At 39.4% G+C, this 24,350-nt stretch overlaps 1 protein-coding gene across 3 annotated transcripts in view; it reads left to right on the top strand.

Moving 5' to 3' along the window:
• Positions 1-24,350, top strand: part of CFAP54 (cilia and flagella associated protein 54) — a 258,255-nt gene that overhangs the window by 18,351 nt on the left and 215,554 nt on the right. For all 3 annotated transcript variants that reach the window (XM_069973813.1, XM_069973829.1, XM_069973821.1), the window contains exons 3-13: positions 1,543-1,686; positions 2,714-2,885; positions 3,847-3,905; positions 6,053-6,196; positions 9,352-9,465; positions 13,091-13,192; positions 14,009-14,207; positions 15,602-15,700; positions 16,388-16,500; positions 20,171-20,336; positions 22,527-22,609. In XM_069973813.1, coding sequence (XP_069829914.1) covers positions 1,543-1,686; positions 2,714-2,885; positions 3,847-3,905; positions 6,053-6,196; positions 9,352-9,465; positions 13,091-13,192; positions 14,009-14,207; positions 15,602-15,700; positions 16,388-16,500; positions 20,171-20,336; positions 22,527-22,609 — 1,395 coding nt within the window. The remainder of the gene's footprint in view (positions 1-1,542; positions 1,687-2,713; positions 2,886-3,846; positions 3,906-6,052; positions 6,197-9,351; positions 9,466-13,090; positions 13,193-14,008; positions 14,208-15,601; positions 15,701-16,387; positions 16,501-20,170; positions 20,337-22,526; positions 22,610-24,350) is intronic.

Genomic DNA, 24,350 nt, shown 5'->3' on the forward strand with positions numbered 1-24,350 from the left:
TGAAAATAAAACATCATTTCCTGCATGACATACAGCAGCTAATAAGTATGGGAAGAACTAAGGTTTTTAAATAGAAGAAAATTTCAAATCTATATAACTTTCTGACACCAGTTGATTTGAAAGAAAAAGATTTTCACTGGACAGCCCCTTTAAGCACATCATTGTGTATGAAATAAATGTTTACCATGGAGTGTACATATTGTGACCACTTAGCTCACAGAACTGACACCTTGGCTAAACAACAACTGATGGCTGAGCGATCAGTTATTCAACCCCCCAGCCCCCCTACACAGGAACGTTTGCCACAGCTGAGCAGTCCTGTGTTCTCTATGGGCAGGGGAGGGGTAAGCTGCAGTCAGAGACGTCTGGCTGCAGCTTATCTCTACCAGGACAAAGGGGTGTGCCATCACACTCGACCCCTATCACCACCAACATCATCTGTAGATGGTCATTCAGGAGAGCCTCATACACACTTTATATTGATGGCCAAACCTGCCACGAGTGCTGAGTACAGACGACAAAGGTTTGGGGACCTTTAAGGTATGTTCACACTGAGTAAATTTGCAGGAATTCTGCGGCAGAGAATCCTGCCGAGAGCGGAGGCGAGCATGCCCTCCCATAGAGACGCCGTTTGACACTGAGGCAGGCAGGATTCTCTGCCGCAGAATTCCTCCACATTTACTAATTGTGAACAAAACCGTTTGCAGTAAATTAGGTTCACAGTCAGCTTTATTATGTATATTCATGGCAAAACTGTTTTAGGGTAGCTTCACACATATCGTATCGCAGCGGATTTTATGTAAAATCTAAATATCTGAACACCGAATCAAACCTGCACCATCAAATCTGCTGCAGATCCTGTACGTGTGAATGCACCCTTATACAATGCATATAATGAACTCTAGGCCATCCAGCTGCTAAATAAACACACATATGCCCAGATTTATAAATCTGCGACAGCCAAGCTGTGATTGGTTGCTATCCATCTGAGACAAGAATCTCACATATTTTGTGTCTCAGTAAACTTTTTTTTTTTCCTGGCAGGTAGTTTATAAGGTCATAAGGCAACTGAGACCTGTGCTGATTGATTACCAACCTGCCATAAAAAGGCATCAATGTAGCCTCAAGCCGCTTAGTCACAAGGATATGTTTTCATTGATTGGGGTCTCAGACCCCCACCCCCTGCTGAGTCCCCCACCCACCAGGAGAACAAGATGGGAGCCCCAGGCAGCCCCATTTTAAGTCTAGGACTGCTTGGACAGAGATGATTTACATCGGGAAAGCTCTGCTCCCTGCTTGGTCTCCTGATTGGTGGAGGTCTTTTGACATGTCCCTGTGATAAGTCAGAAGTTTTTTTTTTTATTATGACAGCTATGCTTCATGGGAGTACACAAAGTTCTTTTGATTGCTAAATCACACTCATCTCAATAAAATACTCATACTCTCTGTATTATATAAGGGAAAAAAGATTGCACTAGCATGCCGTTTATTTTTGATTGATAGAAATATATTAAGTAACATACTCTCATGATTTGTTTGCAGGAATACAAGCTTGCACTCTTTCAGTGCTATGGGAGATACCTTGAACAATTTTGTTTAATGGATATTGATGATATTGCAGATGTGGAACAATTTAAATCTACGTTTTTTCCAAATGGAACGGATGATGAAAAAGCCGGTCTTATGGTATAGTCATTTCATAATGCTAAGTTTATCTAAATTGTTTGAAAATACAATATCAATTGAAGCTGTATTAAATTTATATCTTGCTAGACACTCTCTCTCTTTCTACTCTTCATGCTTATTCACGCGTTCTATAGGCTTTCTGTTTCTACAGACCCGTAACAACGGGCAATGTACAGAAAGTGCATCTGTAGGCAGACGTAGGTTGTCCGCAATGCATGGAACTATTCTATACAGAATAGGAATTTGTGAGGCAATTGTGGGTCTGTATTACGACCTGCCCCTTATTTTTGCAGCATGGATTATATGGAACATATGAAGAGGGCCATTTTAAAATGAATAAAACAGATCATGTGAATGCGGTCTTCTTCTGTGAAAGTAAAGATTCCCCTAAATTCATTTTTCTAATTTTTTGAGCAAAAACAGGTAGTTTACACAGCATGTTTATTCTGAGCATTCTATGGAAATCCCTTGGGTTTCCCATGGGCTTCAAAATGTAGGACAAATCCCACACAAAGCTGGGAGAACATATACTGCACAGCAGCTTAGTGATTAGCATTGCAATTAGCAATGATCATGGGGTTCAACTCTAACCAAGCCAATATCTGAATGGAGTTTGTATGTTCTCCCTTTATTTATGTGGGTTTCCTCTAGGTACCCTACTATCTATACACATCACAAAAACATAATGAGAAGTTAATGTAGAATTACAATTGTGAGCACCATTGGGAAGAGAAACATGAGAATAATGACAAGTTCTGTACAGAATTTTGGAAGAAGATGGATTTCATCGTTTTGCAATGCATACGGTAAAATCTCTGACAAAATCCATATGTAATGCACAGGAAATATAGCTGTCCCTTAATAATGTAAATAGCAATTAAAATATTAAAAATACATTTTAAAAAAATACAGCTTCATTGTCTGGTTATAAGCAGTAAATGCAACCTAGGTCATATATTTCCTGTAAACAAGAATTCTTGCTGAAATATTTCCATATTAATTCAGATAATATTTGCCTACATTTCAGTTTCATGCCCTACAAGGAAGATGTATTTGCATGTACCAGTTGGTGAAGACCAGTGATGCTAGTTTCCAGAATCCAGAGTCATTGAAGAAATGCCTGAATATATTGTCTTTTCTTCAGCTCATCATGCAAGTTGTCCTCCCACAAGAACATCTCTGTTGGTTAATTTTCAATGGTACGTACAATATTAAAAAAAAAAGAATCAATCACTATCAATATGGATATGCTTTTATATAAACTAGGAAAGTAAAGGAGAGGCGCTTGCATGTGCAGTTAGATCCTTTAAAAATAGCTCTGTATTGCTCACCTAAATCAGTTGTGCTGTTTGAAATGACTTGAGGCTATGTTCACACAACTTATGAGGCCGGCCGTTCCGGGACCTGGCCGGGTCACGGAACGGCTGGTCTCTGAAAAGATCATCCCGGCCGGTACTGCAGTACCGGCCGGATGATCTTTAGGGTCGAAGACTTATGATGAGGGCGCATCTGTACCCACCCGCATTAGAACTCCCCACTGCACACTATGGAGCAAGCGGCCGAAGCCACCTGCTCCATAGTGTGCGCTGACAGGGTTTTCAGCGGCTGCCATTCACAGTTTTCTATGGCGCTGCAAGAGATCCCAGCCGGAGTGTATACTATGTGTATATGCTCCGGCCTGGATTCCATAAAGGGCAAGAAAACATATATTTACGTAAAAAGTACGGCAGTTGTTGCTGATTGCAACAACGGCCATACTTTTACGAAAATATACAATGTGTGAACATAGCCTGAAAGTGGATGGGAAACTGCTTTCACCCTCCGGAACAACCTCCTGGGGCCGGTAAGTAGATCAACAGGATGGAGGTAGCTTCCAAAGTTGCTCCAGAAAGTCCAACAGAAAGTGTACAGCAACTTTTTTATTGTTAAAATGGACAAGGCGTTTCAAGGGACTTATTGGGGCTCTGATGAAGCCATCCGTTTGTCAACTTCCATCCTGTGGATACGCTTTTAGTTATGACTAAAAATGTATTTTCAGTTATTGAGGCGTTTCTGAGCATTTATGGACCTATTTTTCTGTGTATGTAAAAAATATTATTCTGTGGTATTTTGGGATTGCCACTTGTTTATTCATGGGTTACCTTTTTTCCCTCCATTTAGGAAGTCTTCACATATATACAATATGCAGACATTTAATGGCATTGGGACATTCATCACAGGTAAGATGTAATCAGTATAACAATAGTTGTTGCATAGTATAAAATATATTACAACCTTGTTGAGGATTTGTGATTTGCATAACAATGTCACCTCAGAGGAGGACCAGTGAGTACTAACTAAACCCAGCCCTCTGTCCTTGCCTATTTTATAGCACGTCCTAGGGGGCAAACCACAACTAGGCGATGGTCTTTACACTGCTAAGTGCAGAAGACATCAGGGGAGAATAGTTTAAAGTTTGCATCAAAACCACTGGTAATGGGTGAACCACAAATCAGAACCAGAGAAGACTGACGTAACAAGCCAGGAGTTTAGAACTGAGGGAGCGATAAACAATAAACAGGACCAAATCAGAACCAGAGAAAAAGTAAATACCAAGCTAAGGTCAGAAATACTGACAGAACTGTAGTGCAAAATCAGATATCAAAGCCGAGGTCAGTTAGCGCAAACAGGGGTCATATACACAAATCAGCAGATACTGGGAATGGCAATTAACGGTATTTAAGACCTTAGATGCATGTTTAAATCTCCTGGCAAATGTCACTCCTAAGGCTCCATTTACACAGTAAGATTATCTGCCAAAGATTTGAAGCCAAAGCCAAAAATGGATTTGAAAAGAGGAGAAATCTCAGGCTTTTATTTATGACCTGATCTCTGTTTATAGTGTGTTCCTGGCTTTGGCTTCAAATCTTTGGCAGATAATCTGTCAGATAATTTTTTTTTGTAAATGGACTCTAAGAGTGCCTTTACACAGAGAGATTTATCTAACAGATTTATCTGATGTATCTGCTGCTTAAGATGTCCAGGCATTGTTGACAGCAGTTACGCCTCCCGCGCCATGCAAGGGGCGAGACAAACCGTGCTGGAGCATGGACAGGTAAGTTTGTAACAAGCAATAATGGATAATAATATAAGTGATCATATGCTGCACGGTATGCTTCTCTTGACTTCCTTTGTAAATATTTGAATGTTGTACTGTGCTTAGGAGACTAGGAAAGCAACATTTTTATTTTGCAATAAAATTGGACCAGCAGTAAGGCCTATGCATCACCATCTTCTGGCTGGTGAGGCTGAAGTAAAAAATATTAAAAAGCCCTGATCTAAATCATATACACAGACCTGTACCACCTGACATATTGTAGTGTGTACATTGGAAGTTGATGCGGTGTTAAGCTTACAATGACCTCTGCGTGTCGAACGATCCTGTATATGGGAAGGATAGGAGAGATAACTAGCGGCTGAATGATCGTTCGGCTGTCAGTTATTGAACATGTAAGGCTATCTTTAGAGTTCAATCAATTCTTTAAGCATTTTAAAGCTAAAGTTTTTTTCTTTTTCTTCATTAAGCCCAGAAGAATATTTCCCCCATGAGTGTCCAATAAATCCAGTTTTGTAAACCCCTAAAAGTATTGTATGAACAGTATTAGGGGCTGTATTGTGCTTTAGATTTATGAGCTCTGTAGTTCTTATCTCTTACATGCACACTGTACACATTTTTTGTTAAGTTAAAATGCCATATTTGGGCTCTTTGTATGTGTTTCAAAACTGAATAGTGTTCATAGTTCTGTTTATTAAGCTTTGTCTGAATGGATCATAAAGCATGTGAAGCACATTGGCAAATACCTAGAATCCCTCGCTGTAGGCCATTGGACTGTGATCTGAGGCTCAAGTGAGTGTTGCTGCACTAACCCATAACAATAAAATGTAACTGTTATTGTACAGATTTCTCTTGACAGAACTGCTAAATGATATGTGTTTGCTGCAGTAATTTATAGCCCTCTCCTGCGGAGAATAATTTACATTAAAGTTATCAGACAGTAGTGGAGCAGTAGTGAGCTTTAACGTCTTATCGACTTAACTGTAAAACCTGTCTGATGGGGTCCTCTAGTGGTTACATTAGGGTATTAGACTGGGCTGTAAAAACCAAACGGTAGCCTTTGTTTGTTTTACTCATCTGTGTCCACATATTTATCAGCATTTATGAAATAATAAATCTTAGTGTTTAACATTTATAGCTTATTGCTTTACTGTCTGTAAATTAATTCCTTATCAACATGTTGCCAAGTATAAAACACTTCATTTCCCATAAATGTCAGATCACTGCATTTTATCGGATAATAAACACATGTTAAATATATCTTTATTTCAGGCTCTCGAGTCCCTGTTATGGGCAAGTGTATGCATGGAGTCTTCTGTGCCTCTCTTATCTGTTCATTACCTTACCTGGAGAGCAACCCTGTATACTGCTGTGTGCCAGTGTTATTTTGACTGCCAAGCTGGTGTTCATGGAGAGGTATAGTACAACTCACCAGAAACTTTTTTCATATGCTATACATTTTATTTCTAGGTAGTAAAGGCGCAACGGTGTAAGAAGTGATAAGTGCTCACCTTTGTTCAATGGGATATTCCATAAGGGGACAATGCACAGCAGCAGATTCAGTAGTCAGAATGAACATGAATAATGAAGAGAGGCTCTGGCATCAGTGTCTCAAAAATAAAAGTTAAATCTAAATTTTATTGGAATCCATGTCAAAAACAGTGTGCCTAGCGTAAGAAAACAAAAGGCTGTGCATTTCAAACTCTATGGCTCTTCACCACAGCTGTTCTATCTAAGGTCTAAATAGTTAAGGGGACTTATTAGATTCTGAACAATAGCAAGATCTTACATCATTTGAAAGGGAGTATTACACAGGGATTACCTTGGTGAGAATTTTCCTAATATAATTCATATTGCAGCAAGGATTGTGCAGTATCCCTAAAACACACTGTGCATAAAGTAAAGGCATTGAGACAGAGCATAGGTTTACATATTCATTATGGAGCTTCATTGTGCTGATTCATTCTAATAGGAGCTTTGCTGCTGAGGCTTCATACTGAATAAAGAAGCTTCGGAGGCAGGATGTGCAGCTCAGACTTCAGTACTTTATTTTATGCGCAGTGTGCTGCAAATTGAAAATGTATATTTTAATCTATCTTTTAAAGAACTTAAAGGGAATGTTTTGCCTGGAGTACTTTTACTGTTTATAACCAGATATTGGTTTCTTATCAGTTTTTTTTTAATTTTCTGATTGTATTTTTTTATTTCATTTTTTTGTACATTATTATAAGGGTAGCTGTCTTTTCTGAGCTTTTTTAAATAGCATTTAGAAATGTGTTTACAGCAAACAACATTAAGGGTGCCTCACACAGGACGACTCGGAGCGGAAATCTCTGAATGGAATAGTCTGAATGGAATAGTGGAATAGGGCCCTTAGAGGCTGGCTTCAACAGTACTGCATTGATCAATGTGAGCAATCATGGTATTGCTCATAATAGTCCCCTAGAGGGCGCTACAAAAGTGTGTAAAAAAACCCAACATTTTTTAAATATATATATAAATCCATCCCATAATAAAAATTTAAATAACCCCCATTTTACTATTTTTAAAATAAAAAAATAAACACAGAAAATAGACATATTTGCCGAGTGTGAAATCACCTCAGCCTATTTAAAGGGGTTATCCAGTGCTTTAAAAACATGGCCACTTTCTTTCAGTGACAACGCGACTCCTGTCTTCAGTTCAGGTGCGGTTTGGAGTAAACCTCCATTCACTTAAATGGAACTTTGCAGCAAAACCCCACCCAAGCTGGAGACAAGTGTGGGGCTGTCTCTGGAAGAAAGTGGCCATGTTTTTGTAGCGCTGGATAACCCCTTCAACTATCGTATTCCTGATCTTGCGGGGCCCACACCCCAAGGAGATACAGTCAGAAGGGCCTGTAAACTACTAATATGGTAAACTTTAAGGGGCGAATAGAGGACCTATGGCACTAGCAGGGTCAACTAATAAAGTGGGCTCCTGGAGGAGTACCATAATTTGTGCTATTTCTGAGGGAGATTATACTTTTAATATACATTTCTATTAGTTAAGAAAGAAGTTCTTGGTGCTTGTTCTTTATGACACAACACCTCATAGGTTTAAATAGTCCCTCATTTTCCTGGAAATTTGTCTTTCTAAAATTCTATACAAAACCACTGCATTTGGCGCAAAGGGGTGGTTAGTAACATAAAAAATATGGTATCAACAATGAGAGGGAAGGAGTGACCGTATCAGGAGAACGAGGCAAGTTCAACTATATCATTTGAGATGTGAATACCTTTAAAGGGGTACTCCGGCCCGGGGGTATTTTTCAGTTTTCAGTATTTTTTTTAGCAAAGTCCCGCCTCGGCCGCTGAATGGCTGAGCTGCCTTGAGATGTCAAGTCTCATGCCGCAGCTCACACCAGGAAGCGGCCGCGGGACGGGTGTACCGGGTGGCGCGATCTGGGACCTGGCGCTGGAACGGGGTAGGTAAGTGACCTCCGCCATCCCCGGCCATAATTAAAAAATACCCCCGGGCCGGAGTACCTCTTTAAGCTAGGAAAGTCATATGCGTTAGAGAAATGTACATGATGTCTTCTGATCACATAATTCGGTATAAAGAGCTGTGAAGAATCACTAGTGTTGTGCTTTTGGCTTCACTTGGATGTCAGAGATGTCTAATGGGGAAATATGGGAAGTGAATGTTTAATCCTATTGACTGATGGCGCTATTCTTTCTAAAGAGAATTAGTAGTATGGTAGGCTTTGAGTTAGGAATTTTCATGTTGATGTAATGAGTTACCTTTGTTTCTTAGTTATAGTGGTTTTTAAAAAAGCTTGGAGACTTCGATAAAGCCACTAGTATACTTGCCACAAGTGTTGCCTCACAATCTTTTTGGGTTACCTAAATACCAAAACTGGCTAGTTATGTAGCAACAGATATTAGGATTAGAGATGAGCGAACCGGGTTCGGGTTCGAGTCGATCCGAGCCCGAACGTTCGGTATTTGATTAGCTGGGGCTGCTGAACTGGATAAAGCTCTAAGGTTGTCTGCACAACATGGATACAGCCAATGACTATATCCATGTTTTTGACATAGCCTTAGGGCTTTATCCAGGGTCAGCAGCCACCGCTAATCAAATGCCGAAAGTTCGGGTTCGGATCGACTCGAGCATGCTCCAGGTTCGCTCATCTCTAATTAGGATGTGTTACGTTACTGTGTACAACCTAACTGGTCTGACTTTTCTGGAAAGTTTGTTGACAATCCCTGTAGGAATTGGGCAGCCATATTGTTTGTCAGCCAGCTCAGAAACAAATTAATGTAATTTTTCAAAGCTTCTCAGGAGAGAGATACGATTGTTTCCTTTTATATTTGTATAGCTTCTTCATCTTTATTTATACAATACAACTAATTAAATTTCACATAAACCACAGAAATGAATGTTCAGTTGCAGCATAAGCAGATATTTCCTGAGCAAACTTGGCTTCTGACCTTCCACATTCACATAGGATTATACTGCAATTAATATTTTGTTTGCTGACCTATTGTTTCATTGTATAAAAGACAAGGTTATTGAGACGTTTCATATTTAATATTTGTGTGTTTTTGTAGGTATTTGCTCGCCGTGCTCTCAGTAAGATCAGCGAGCTTAGTCAGCTTGTACATATGAGCGATACCTTATATGACGACGAGACAAAGAAAGCTTTTAAAGAGTCCACTCTTAAGGTAAGCAAACATTTTGCCTGCTTTAAAAAGTGAAGTGATTGTAGGTGCTTGGCATAAGCTGAAAGCTCAATAACTTATTCATAGACACAAGTCAGGGTACAAGACATGTAATACTGCCTGTGGGGTTACTTATATGTATTACAGTAATCTTGCTGCTACTTAGTGTTGCTTAAGCATGAAGGAATGTATTTCATTTGATAGTACAGCTGCCTTTCTCCCAATAAATACACATAATCTAGACTGGTTGAGAATGAGTAGAATTATGTAAACACTTAAGAATATATTTATTCTGTACACCAATATATGTTATTGTTAGGCTTGGATATAGATGACAGACAGCATGAATCATCTTTCTGAAAAAAAGCCCTCAAATTCGTAATCCTAGTGTTTCACCTGAATAAAGCAGGATCGAAGGTCATCTCTCCACACTACACATTACCCTGTGACGTTCCTGGGTTTTCTTCCAGGGTGGTGAAGCTCCCTGAAATGTCACTGGAGGTTATACATCATGTTTGTTTACATGCCTGGGTTCTTTCTGTGCCATGTAAGGGGTTACCTGTGTTAAACCTGTTCAAGTACATTAGGCTAAATAGAAATTTGTGGTGCACCTCAACATGTCAATTCTTTGAGCGGAGAGCGATGGAAGCAGAGGCGCACAAGCCCTCCCATAGAGACACAGTGGGAAACTGAGGCAGATGGGATTTCCGCCCCGGAATTCCATGGATTTTACTCAGTGTGAACATACCCTAATGCGGGCCATGCAGCAATATAGAATCTTACAGGCAGATTTCCTTTGGAGATACTTTTCTATGATACATGTTAATGTCATCTTTATTAGCTTTGTTATCATTGACAAAATTCTTGCTTATATTAAAAAAATGCAGCTAGCAGACATACTGGGATCTGTGATTGTATTTCCGATATATAGGCCCAAAAAGCTTAAAATTGCAAACCATAGCAAGTTTTAATGTAGATCTATTCCTAAGCACAGTTTGGTAGCAAACAGCATCTCTGCAACCCCAAACTCAAGTGGGAGGGGCACTTTATTGTTTTAACCATTCCTGAGCATCTCATACGATCATTGATTATACTCACAGTTGTGGTATGTTTCCATTGTAGAGCTTTAGCATCTATAAAATGCCTTCCATCTGTGGTCGACGCACCATATTCATGCCACAAGTGACTTCATTTTTCTCTCTTCCTGTAAACTTTAAAAACTTTCACATTGTTCTCTCTCACGCTCCATCAGTGTATTGGTTTTACTGGCTTGTCATAAAAGTGCAACATTGCTTGTAAAGAGGAGTTGAGCCGACAGTTTGTGTGTTAACTAAGAGTAATTGTAAGTTTCGTATGCATGGCTGCTATTTCGCTTTTTTCATTATTTGAGTTGATGGGTGACCACAGGGAATTTACCTTGATACCGCTCAATCTATATCGTTTCTCTGCTAGTCATTTTATATGATAGTATTTTTATTCGACATTTATTATCTGTACAATTATTACCATTTCCCTTGTCTCAGGCCGTGCCCTTTATCAATCTGTGTACGTTCAAAATGTTTTAATTGACGTCCGTCATTTTGAGTCAAAATTAACAGACGTCATTTAACAGCCTGGCCTTCCCTTAGTGCAATGATGGCTGTTTGTACATTATCCTAGATTGGGATTACTAATTGCCTTTCCTGTTTACACAGGAAGATGTATGGCTGATTAAATAAATTTTAAAGCAGGGTCATAAGACACAATCAGCTGAGGATCAGGCATTTGTTTAGCCCTCAGCTGATCGCTGTCACTTTTACATGGACTGGTATCGGATCACCCCAAACCGCTGGTACATTTGTGTATCTGCTAATAAAAAAATATTCAGTACTGTGGTCCAAATCCTTGCTGGGGTTGTTATTGTCCTTAAAAAAGGACTGTTATTCCTGGAAAATGGGATCAAACATAGGTGTAGGGTTGCCATGGCTAAAACCTTCACCACCTCCTTGTGCATCCTACCCATCTCTCTTCTTTTCAGCTATGTCCTTGGGCTGGATTATGGCCCCTTTCACCCAATTCTGTGCATGTGCTGTTGCAATGCAAAGGTCGGCCACAGATCTGATGAAGGGACATTGTGTCCCGAAACGCTTTATCTGCACCCCATTTTGTTCTAATTATTTTATAGATTGTGTTTTATGGTTTAAGTGTGTTTTTATACACAATAAACGTGCACTTACTGAAATGTGCATTGAGGTTTATGTGAGCAGTGCCGCAATAGGAGCCTTCTCTTTTTTTCTACCTTATCAACACAACTATAGAAGACAGGGTGTTTACAGAGCTTCATAGAGGTGCTGTGCTCTAGGAAGTACCCAGAGCTGTCAGGAGCTGCTTCTCACCATATTTTATACTGAATGGCATAGCTGCCATAAAGGCAGACCACGCCACTGCTACGGGGCCATGCACTAAGGGGCCCGGAGGCCCCTGGCCCTTTAACTGTAAGCGTTTGTGATGAACGCTTACAGTTAAATGCTGTCGTGCTTTGAGTACACTGCGTAAGATCTTAAAAAGATCTTTCGGGCCGCAGAGTTCTAATGTGGATGTGGTAGCCGCTCGCTCCATAGTGTGTGCTGACAGGGTTTTCTGCAACTGCTGTTCAATGAATAGCGGACGCAGACAACTGACATGTTAGTTGTTTGCGGCACCGCTAGGGATCCCCGGACGGAGCGTATACTATGTATATACGCTCTGGCCGGGATTCCATAGGCAACAAATGCACATATATTTTCATAATAATCATGACCGTTGTACAGTGGCCGTGATTTTATGAAAATATACGTTGTGTCAACATAGCCTGACTGACAGAGGAAGAAGCCATTGGGTTTCTGCCCTGCCAGTCTCTCTTGTGGTCGGAGGCAGCATTGCACCTCCAGCCACAAGAGCCCACCCCCCATACACATACTCACCAGGCCCAGTGCATTCTCCCGTCATTCCTTTGTTCTCCCAGATCCCTGGTGCACGAGGCCTGTACAGGCCTCAGGATTTACAGCATTCATGGGGCTCCATGAATCCTAGCTACGCCCCTGATTATACTGTATAATATACTTGTAATGTATGGCATATTATATGGAGCAGTAGGTCTGTTGCAATGCTTTTAGCCATTTTTTTTATCTCTCTGTTGACAAAATATTGTCCGTATACTTATGTTTAATTTATTAATATAAAAAATATATAAAAATTGCATGCTTTATCTGATGCCATAAACAGCATCAGGAGTATGGTCAGAGGTATCCCTAATATGGAACAGCTTTGCCTGCAGGAAAGTGTGCATAATGGCTGTGTGCATGAGGCCTAAAAGAAAGGGGGAAATTTATCAAACATGGTGTAAAGTGAAACTGGCTCCACTTTCCACTCAGATTCCACTTTTCATTCCTTACAGAGTCTTTGGAAAATGAAAGTTGGAATCTGATTGGTTGCTAGGGGCAACTGAGACAGTTTCACTTTACACCATGTTTGATAAATCTCCCCCAAAGTATTTAGAAAGTTATGAAGCATTTTATGTAGTTTTTAAGTGTAAGTGGTTGTTCAAAGCTGAATATCCTGATATACTGTAAATTGATTTTATGGGACTAACTAAATTATCCTTTATTAGATGGCAGTAATGATCTTCAAGAGAGCAGTGTTTGAATCAAGAAGAAAACCAAAAGGTATTCTTCGCCCAAAGCTGAAAAATAACCTAAAAGATGCAGAAAAGGTTAGTTTGGTGGCCAATGTTGGTTTGACTATTTTTATTTAGTTGTAATGTCTTGATATATGCTTTTGTTATTTTAATTGTTTAAAGTGACTGTACCACCAGGCCCAGGCTGAAGGAGGCTGGAGGCGGGCCAACCCACCCTTTGTAGGAGGAAACCCTAGCCCCTCTATGATAGGGTTCCATTGATTCTAATAGAGTCACGTCATGGAGGGGCTGGGGTTTCTTCCCACTGGGGGTGGGTTCGGCCGGCCTCCAGTGCTTCAGCCTGGGCCTGGTGGTACAGTCACTTTAACATTCTTCTGAGCAATATAACAGGGACAGCACCATACTACCTGACAGCCTGGGTTTCAAGTAATAGAATACTGGGTGCCATAAATGGCAGTCTGAGAGAAGTTACATAAGACAGTGCTGCATGTTATTGTCATTCTCATAAAAAATTTTTTTGTTTTTTTAGAATAACTACTTAAAGACCTGTGGCCTTTATAAAGAAAAAACATTTTGCCATGATCCATGTGAGGCTGCAGCTCCATGGAGTCAGGCCGTTTCCTTGTTACATTTTCTTCTTATTTCTTATTTTTTTGACTAATGTAGATGATCATTCTGCACTTAGGGCCATTCTTGTGCAGCACATGCACAGTGTATATCCTTTTGTTCTGGTGTGCACGTAGTTCAGAGGTCTTATTAGCTCCCTAGTGAAACACGAGTACCCTGTGGTCAACTTTATACTAATATAAGATATAATTGAATATTATTTAAGATATTCTATTGAAATAAAATGTATTTTTATTTAAAAAAAACTCTACTGTTTTACTTCAGTTACCATGGCCTCGGACTAATACTGAACGACTACTGGTAGAGATGTTTGGAAACAATGCAGCCCAGTTCCTTGCCATTCTTGAAGCCCTGACAGACAGCAATAGAAAAGTTTTGCAGGCTGGACCACCATCTCCTGATGAACCAGAAATACATGATGTGATTGCAGAGCTTTGTTTTGCTGGCATTGATATTCTTTCAGGTAACAAATGTTTTTTCAAGGATCCTCTAATTGTAAGAGTCCAGTAATTTTGTTATGGAAGCAGACAAATCATGACATTTTATAAAGTTGAGTGGGTTGCCCAGAGGTAATCTTTAATCATATCTTTATGTACATAATAACATAAAAATCACCATCAGTATTCCTATATACATATTTATATTTAAGGGGTTGTCCAGGTTTAGAAAACGACGACTTCTTTCTTCCAAAACAAACTGTTCCAAATTTTCTATATTCTTGTAGCACATTAATATTTCCAAGAGGTTGTCCATTTTTATGTGATTAAAAGCAACTTTGTAATATACATTCATTATTTCTTCATGGAAAACACTGCACTTCCTGTGTTCTGACTTTTTTTTTCAAATAGTCTAAATAGAGGAAGTCCCGTGTATCCCAGGCCATCTGAGCGCTCAAAAAGAAAGCAGTCATGTGATTGATGGACACATTGAGCCATGACTCTCTGTACTGGCCGTAATTCCTGTGTTTATTCATTTTTTTTTTCATTCTGCACAAGTCTAAAAATCTGCCTTCAGGAGACTGAACCTGGATTTCTGGTAAGTTCGTTTTTTTTTGTTTTTTTTTAATTACATGAGAAAAATAATGAATGTAAATTGCAAACTTGCTTTATATCACATCTACTGTTGATTTAGATTTTGAAAGTTATAATGACAGTGACACTTTAAAGCAAATGTACCATTAGGTCCATTGTTTTTTTGTTTTTTTCTTACATTAGCAGATCTCCCCCCAGTGCATAGAGCTGGGCACGGCAAAAGAACGGCGCCGAGCCTTACCTTGGTGCCAGTCTGCTAATGTTAAAAAAAAGCAATGTACTTAATATGTAGTGTGGTGTAGTAAGTGTAGTATTATAAATCGTGCAATTTTACTTACTGCTGCAACACTTGAAACAGTGCTAGCATTGTTAGGTGTATTAGCACAGTATAATATTTTTGAGTCTAGGGCAGAGATGTGAGCCATTGCTGTGTGTAACAGTGAACTGGCTAGATTTTTTCATGAAAACAGACCAAAAGCTGTAAGCAGGACTAGTTCAGGACAGTTTTCAGCTGTAAATTTTTGGTATTTTTGGTTCTACAGCTTCACTGCAGATTTTATAGCTTATACACTAATGCTAGTTTCACACATGGAAGTTACAGTACAGGGTACATTGTAATGTGTTTTGTATCAACAGCATATTGGTAGCTGTGAAATGTCGTTGCTTTCTTAGACAAGATTGCATTTGAGTTTATGACATACATACGCATATATGTATTTGTTTTAAGACAAACTTTAAAACCACTATTAGTATTGTACTTGTTTCATTTACTGTCAGATAAAATTGGAAATATGAAAATCATTCTTTTGTCTATCACTTGCTTTAGGGGGCGGCAACAAAGGTGAGCGGAATATGGGATGTACCCCCCAAAGTGAGCTGGGTAAACTGCTGAAAGACTCCACTCAACTGGAACTAGCAGTGCAAGGTGATTATTGGTATAAACCTGTAAGCTAGCATTGAGTAGCTAGTATATATAATATAGTATAGAATTGGACAGCACTTTAAATTTTCACACTAGAAAAGCTTAAAGTAAGCTCCGGATAGCAGCCGAATCATTGCACATGAGGGCGAATAAATAGAGATTTGCTAGAGAGCCTAGAGGTGGCTTCTCTATGACAATAAGCTGTTGAAAAACACGGTGACTACATACTGTGGCACAAGGCCCCTTTGCTGTCTATAGCTGCCCTATTTGTAATGAAGAAATAAGAATCCTTCAGAAGAGAATGCATCACAATCTGCATCTGTGCTTTGTACAATTCTTTAGCTGACTGGTATTTATATATTATCTCAGACTCTAACCTAAGCAGCAGACTAGGCAGACTGAAAAGCATGTAACATAACTAATGACTCAATCGTACACAATAAGATAAATGTACTGCAAAAGAAATAAATCATTCAAAAACAAACGCTCGCCAAGCATCCTCGAAGATCCACAAGGTGCCAGACACTGCCAAAGGCAGCATTACATTGTCTAAAATTAGTTTAAATGTTCCTACTGCCATGTACAATTCACGCTGGGACCGATGATATATTGATTAAAAAAAGTTAGCTATCTATTGTGCTGTATGTGTATTTGGAGATCTACATTATTTGTCTCTTTTGTGTCTATCAGAAAAGGATGCTGTGTCTGCAGAAGCTGTTGTGAAGTTTTCAAAATTGGCATTTAGCTATGAACACTGGGAAGCATTTGATGCCATTATAGTGCCAATATATTCATTTCTACAGGTAACATAAATCCATATAGAGCTGATATCAGTAATGTTGTACAGTATTTCCTCCCTTTCCCTGCATCATTTATCAGTGTGATGTTCCCCCACTACAGACTATGTGCATATAAAACCCACTGGAACATTAATATGTTATGTGATTATCACTTTGCAATCATTAGGATCAAAAGTCTGTATTTTAGTTCATACATTTGCTTTGTTTTCCTTCTGTTTTATAGAATACTCTATAGTATTTCGATCTACTTTGCATTGCCTTTCACAAGTGTATTTTACATATTCCTATTTCATGTATTGGCATGAGAACAGCCAAAGGTACAAAAAAAAAAAAAAAAACAACTACTATGTATTATAAAACGAAAATTTTTTTTGTGGAATATGAAATGTGAAGTAAAATGCAAACACATTACTTTTTTCTGTAACTTGTGTCATACATCCAATAAATATAGCAGCACAAGTTTCCAGTATTTTTCTCTGGCCACACAGACATCAATGAATTCAGCTGCGTTATGCAGTACCACCACCATAGGTATATAAAATCAAGCCCCTACCAAAGCAGTCTGCCTTTACAAATGGATCAGTCACTCATTAGGGTGGTATTACACGGGCCGATGGGGGCCCGATCATACCTGTAAACGAGCAGCGATCTGCTAGATCATCTCTCGTTTACTGGGCCTATTACACGGCCCGATAATCGTTAAACAAGGGCTGCAGGGACATCGTTACCGATGTCCTTGCAGCCCTTGTTAAAACTACATACATTACCTATCCACGTTCCAGGGCTGCTGCTGCGGTCCGCTTCTCCACAGGTCCCGCGCACTCTAACTTCAGAATAGCCTGTCAGCTGACAAGCCGCTCAGCCAATCAAAGGACGGGACCGCCGCGGCCTGTGATTGGCCGGGCGGCCTGTCAGCTGACAGGCCACTCTGCAGCTAGAGTGCGCAGGACCCGGGGAAAAGAAGCCCTGGAACGTGGATAGGTAATGTATATCTCCAGTCGGCGGCCGCGCACCGCTATTACATGTAGCGGTGCACGGTTGGCGCCCGCCGAAAATAGGTCCGAACCTATATCAACGATCAGCCGATGGTCGTTGTCTTCAGCTGATCGTTGTATTTATTACATGGAGCGATAATCGGCCGAATTGGGCCGATTCTGCCGATTATCGATCCGTGTAATAGTACCCTTAGGGTATGTACACACTACGGAATCATGACGGAAAACCTGTTGCATAGAATGGAGTCTATGACACGGGCAGAGATGCGCGCAGCTGCCAGAGTTCGCAAGTGGGTACGAGCTGCGGAATCTGCAATAGGTTTTCCATCGCGATTCCGTAGTGTGCACGTACCCCAATAGGATAAAGCTTCTTAATGCTTTATTGGGTACATAAAAGATCAATAAAAAAGTCCTGTACAGTAGACAAGTGAAGTGGCAGCACGACAGGAATTAAGTGATACGTCTCAAGGAGGTGACCAAACAGCAGATAAAACTTAACTTAATATACAATTAAACTTATTATTATGCAATAAAAGATTAAAAATGTATAAGAAGGTCGGTTCTGAGATTAAAAGAAACCAACTGCTTCTTATTCCCTGTGTAACGTGTGCGCTAAACAACTGATCGGTGGAGGTGTCAGGTGTCTACACTATGCCAATTAGTGACTGATGACATATTGGGTATTTCCATCTCAACTAAGATAGTTAAACTTGCAGGGATCCTCAAAATAAAGAGGATGTATCATCAGACCTCTAATGTTGTGAAATACATGCCAATCTGTCGGCGCTGACATGTAGACTACGCTGGTGTGGAGCACTTTTCTTTTCCCTGCCCAGTCGTGTTAATTTCCCCGCCGAACGGATATTCAAATGAGCCGGGGTGAAGCACAGGAGGGGGACCCTCTTTACCTCCTCCCCCTGCCTGTGACATGCGCCGCTGACTCTCATCATCCACGCCTTAGTACCTCTTTTCGTTTTGTTCGTTTATCTTTTAACATGTCGAAAAATTATCATTGGTAGTTCACCGATCGTTTGTTTGCAGATAAAACAATTCATCATCTGCACAGTTTTTTTGTGCAGGTGTCAACTAATATTGCTTTCCTTGCGCAAAATGTATTACTAGGCACATGTTTATTGATATTTTTTTTTTTTATGCACAATACAGTTTGCCTAATAAATTATGCTAGGTTAGGCTAGGTTCACACTGCGTTTTCAGCATCCGTTTAACGCATCCGTTTTTTGCAAAAAACACATGAAAAACGGATTGCAAAAAACGGATTCATTTGTGTGCATCCGTTTTTCCATTGACTTCCATTATAAAAAAAAAACGGATCCGTTTTTTTTGGCGGACCAAAACGGACCAAAAAACGTTGCTGGCCCTATTTTTCTTGACGTTAAAAAAAACGGATCCGTTAAACGGATGCTGAAAACGCAGTGTGAACCTAGCCTTAGCAGTGCAGTACCACTGTACAATTTTGCATGCAAAAATTAAAAAAAAAATCAACCATGATAAATCTCACTTAAACTTTGACTAATAACAAGCCATGCCTCCTCTTAGCGCAAAATCAAAGGACAGACGAACATGGTGAAAACAAGGTAAAACTAGCTAATTCTGCTTGGTATTGTGCCCAGTATTATTCTATTTATTATCAGCCAAAACATCCACACAATGTCAATGATACATACCCCCTTGAATCTTTTGTTGTATATGAACCCCTTTAGGACCCATGACATACCGGTACGCCATGGGAGCCTGTCACTTAAGGACCAGTGCACCATTAAAGGCTTATTTCCACACTCAGTAATCCACAGAGGTTATGGAGCGTGAAGCCGCGTCGTGGACTCCCAGCTTTCCTATCATGAGAATCAGCCCTTAATGGCGTACCTACATATATATACTTATATATATATATATACAGTGGTGCCTTGGATTACGAGCATAATTCGTTCCGGGACTGTGCTTCTAATCCAAATCCACTCTTAAACCAAAGAAAAATTTCCCTTAAGAAATCATAGAAATGCAGACAATTGGTATCACCCCCCCAAAATAATGATTTTTTATTCTGAACAACATGTAAAACAAATGAAACAAACATTTAGAAACAGCAGAATATGTGATATTATAAGTTACTGTACAGTAATGGAGAGGATAGGAAACACAAGGGCTGACAGAGACTGCAGGGAGCAGGAAGGAATGAGCAGGGCAGATGTGGGCACAGTATAGCAGCACTCTCTGTCTGGGGAGAGAGGGGTTACAGCTATGCAGAGATTACCTCCACAGTCCTGTCCCCTGATGTAAGCCCCAGCCTGAAGTGAATCTGCTATGATTTGGAAGGTAAGGGAGACTTCCTGGGTCAAAGTAGTGCTGTAGACCACCCTATGCAGACCATGCCCCGCCTCCATTTGCGCTCCCACCTAGTACAGGGAGCTCTTAAACCAAAGCAATGCTCTTAAACCAAGTCACAATTTTGAAAAACTTTGAGTTCTTAAACCAAAACACTCTTAAACCAAGGTACCACTTGTATATATGTATACTGTATTAATATATCTCACCTTATTCTAAGTTATACACTTGCACCGTTATAACTGTTGCAATTGTATTGGCAATTTAGTTTTTTCATTATTTATAACGTTTTCTTTTTACTAAATTAAATATGTAACATTAATTTCTTTAACTAGGCCAAAAAAGACGCAAAATGGAAGAAGGAATTAATGGATCTTCGCATACTTATTGCTGCTCAACCTTTGTTGTCAGGGAAAAAACATAAGCATAATGTACAACTTAGTGTGAAGCAAAATCCTACAGCTGAGTTACCTGACTATCTCGGAATTATTGGACTACAAGGTAGGTGAACAGTGATACTAACCTTATTTTTATATATCATATACACATATATACATATCGTAGAGACAGGTGGGGTCTGGGTGCTGAGATATACCTATTGCCAAAATAAAGGGTCAAAAGTACTCAGCTCAGGTGCTTTGCCACCTTTTTTATAGACTTTCCCTGAATCTGTTCACCACTTGCTCATCTCTTACCCTTTTAGTGGAAACATACACCATAGTTCACATAGTGAATTGTGTTGTTTTTTGGTGCAGTGTTGTTGCGGTCTAAAGAGTGTCAGAGTATGCAACAGAAATCCAAGGTTGCACTGGGAATTTCTGCCGTTTATTTCAATAGCATATTTACATGGTTCTTTACCCTGTGACTCTTCAGCTGTTGCTAAAATACTATTCAAATCATGCTGGGACAGCCAAAGGCTGTGCGCACAAAGGGAGCTGTACTGTAGCTAGAGTTAATGAACACTGCTCTAAAGGAGTATTTCAAGCTAAATTTACCACGCAGAGCGGTGCCAACACCCAGTACCCACAACGATCAGCTGTTCAGCGTGCAATCCCCACTGAACAGATTTTTTCTTTGTTGCACATTGCCACCTCTCCACATTCATAGGAGACAAACTCTGTTTAGCAGCACCCGATCAGTAAAATTTTCCCAGAATGCTACTTTATGGTGCATTCACACATACAGGATCTGCAGCACATCTGCAGTGGATTAGATTGCACAGATTTGAAGTTGCAGATTCAAAGCAAATCTCCAGCTTCAAATCTGCGCCATCAAATCTGCTGCAGATCCTGTACGTGTCAATGCACCTTTAGGCTAAGTTCACACAACGTTTTTATTCAACTAATCATGCCCGTTGTTGCAAATTGCAACACTGAACGTTATTAATTGATTAAATACATTACACTGACTTTTATGGAATCCGGACCAGAGTGTATACACATAGCACACGCCGGGATTCCTTGTGGTCACCGAAAACTGACAGTGCAGACAATGTAAAGTCCGGCTCCGGCCGTGCTTTACATTGTCTGCTATTGGTAATTGGACTGCTGGCACACCCGAATGCGGCTGCATCCGAATGAAAAAGAAATGAAGTTCGTCCATCCAGTACTGCCAGGATGAACTTCACTGAACCCGACCATAGGGTGCGTTCACAAGTACAAGATTTGCAGAAGATTTGATGCATCAGAGTTGAAGTTGCATATTCATAGCAGATCCTGTACATGTGAATGCACCCTTAAATTAACAGTAGGTATCATTCATAAACAAAACTAAGATTATACTACAACAAATTCATGTTATTTTCATATATATTATGAGTTCACAAATAATAGCAAATAATAAAAGTTTGCACCTAAAAAAAATAACCTACTTTTATAAGTTGTATTACTTAGTTAAAACCTGGCGATGCATTAACAGTACTGAGATTGTCCACCAGATGGCGGCATTATAAAGGAGATTAAACAGAGTTCTTCAAGTAGACAGTTTCAACTTGTCTAATATATTCACTATTTGCCTCTATTTGACTCAAAATACTTACACTTTAACCCTTTTGAATATTTTCTAAAGTGATTTAGTCCATTCTAAGATTTTGTATTAACATTAAATAAGATCTTTGTGAGTTAAAAAAAAAGCCAAGAGTAAGAAGGTGAAGTTGCCTCATTAAAGCGCAGTGTGCTCCTCCAGTCAAACTGATTAACGTTTTCCTTTCTGAGAGGACAACCCGACAAGTTAAAATATGCATGAGATTTCCTAGTGATTATGCATCGTAAAAGATTAAGCAGCGCTCAGAATCGTCCGACTCTCCTTGTGTACTTTACTGATTTTGTTTGTGATTATTTAATGAAGAAGAAAGGTGTCTGCATATAAAACACCTCACTCTCCAATCCCCTATTACATCTTACCATAAATTTCTGTATAGCAATAGTTGTAAACAGGTATAATTTCAAATAAAAGCGCCATTAGGGAAACCATAAAAAACGCAGCATGGTAATACTTTTAAAGGATAGAAACGGCATCTTGCTATGTTTGCAGACAGTGAAGACATATGCAAAAGAAAAAGAAAAGTATTTGGCATTTGTGGAGTAAGCAATAAAAAATATAGATGGTAAATCTGTTATAGTGTGCCCAGTTCAAAATACTTGCAGTTATCCATGTTATATTGGTGATGGATATTTTTTTTTTACATTACAGGTGAACCTATAGATAACAGATCTTCAGATGATCACGTAACACTGGCAGAAACACTGTATTCTTGTGTGTTTAGCTCTTCAAAGGTATTGTGTCTGACAGGATTGCTGCTTCTAAGCATTTAGGCTATGTTCAGACACTGTCGAAATGATGGCCGTTTTTAGTTGACGGACGTCCTTTAATGGCAATAAAGGCAATTTAAAATAACAGCCGTTATTTGCTGTTAAATGATGGCCATCCAAAAATTACAACCATCATTTCAACACTGTCTGAACATAGCCTTATAGTGTAACTTTACCTAAAACATGATTATGCACTGCAATACAAGTATTTCTTGAAATGTGCTGTTTGACAGATAAAGAATTACTAATCCTCCATGTATCGGCATTGTTTTGATATTCTGCTGCCCTTCTTTACAACCCATTAAGGTGGGCCAGGTATGCTTTGTTCAGCTGTATTTTCCATGCAAAAAATCTCTTTTGCATGGAAATAGCAGGGTCACAATTCAGATGAGACCAGAAAGTGATTAAATGGGCACTGTCCTTGTAACTTTCAAAATCTAAATTAACAGGGATGTGATATAAAGCAAATTTGCAATTTACATCAATTTTTTCTTTTTTTGTTATGCCTTAAAACAAAGCTATACTTACTTGTATCCAGGTCCAGTCTCCTAAAGGCAACTTAAAATTATTTTGTTGATTGAAAAAAAAGAGACTAAACGCAAAAAGTCCTGGCCAGTGCAGAGTGTCAGAGTGCGTCTATCAATCAAATTACTTCCTTCTTCAGATGACCGTGTTTGGTCTATTTTGCTGAACCAGGACAACACTAAAAATCTGTCTGGACCTGGGTACAAGTATAGCTTTAAAGCATGATAACTAAAAAAAAACAATGTTAATCTAATTTATATTTTGAAAGTTATAACTACAGGTACACTTTATGTCTATGGGGCAGTAAACCTCCACATATATCTGTGTGTGTTACGTTGGGTTTTACCATCCTTCCTTTATGGCACAACCCCTTTAACTTTAAGTGTCACTGTCGTTATAACTTTCAAAATCTAAATCAACAGTAGATGTGATATAAAGCAAGTTTGCAATTTATATTCAATATTTATTTTTTAGTTATCATGGAAAACATGGCACTTCCTGTTTCTGCAGTCACACTTACAGGATCTTCTGCAGATTTGCTGATATCAATGTAATTAAATGCATCAATCTGCAGCAGATCCTGTATGTGTGAATGCATGCTTGAATTAAAAAGTATAGAAATGTCTAAACCTTTCCTAGAGTGAACCAGAAGTGTCCCTCTTTGGTCGTCCAAAAAGTTGGGAGGTACGTACGTGTAAGTGCTCACAGAGAGAAGGCAGTCATGTGTTTGGCAGATACATTAAGCCATCACTCTCTGTACTGGCCGTAATTCCTGTGTTTAGTCTGTTTTTTTACAGAATGGAGAGTTTCAGGTGGGTTTCTCTTCCTGACAACAGTAGTTGTTCCACAAAATAGATATAAATGGATATTTTTTACCATAAAGATCTAGTGTTATTGTTCATTGCAATCACAGTCCAGCATGATTTTAGGTTTTATACTTAATGGTCACTGTAACATTTACATATTTTAATGTTACAGTGGCCATTAAGTATAGAAAAATGTTACAGTGGTGATCCTCATAACTGCTAAAGGTTTGGTGCTGGGCAGATTGTGGCGGGTAGTCTAAGGAAGAGTAACCCCAAGTTAATATCCAGAGAGGGCTTAATAGAAGAAGAGTTCAGGAGCAGGCCAGGTCAGAACCAAAAGGCAACTAGGAAACAGACTTGCAATACAATTAAAA

The sequence above is a fragment of the Dendropsophus ebraccatus genome, chromosome 1, assembly GCF_027789765.1.
Source record: "Dendropsophus ebraccatus isolate aDenEbr1 chromosome 1, aDenEbr1.pat, whole genome shotgun sequence".
In the NCBI taxonomy this organism is placed as follows: Eukaryota; Metazoa; Chordata; class Amphibia; order Anura; family Hylidae; genus Dendropsophus; species Dendropsophus ebraccatus.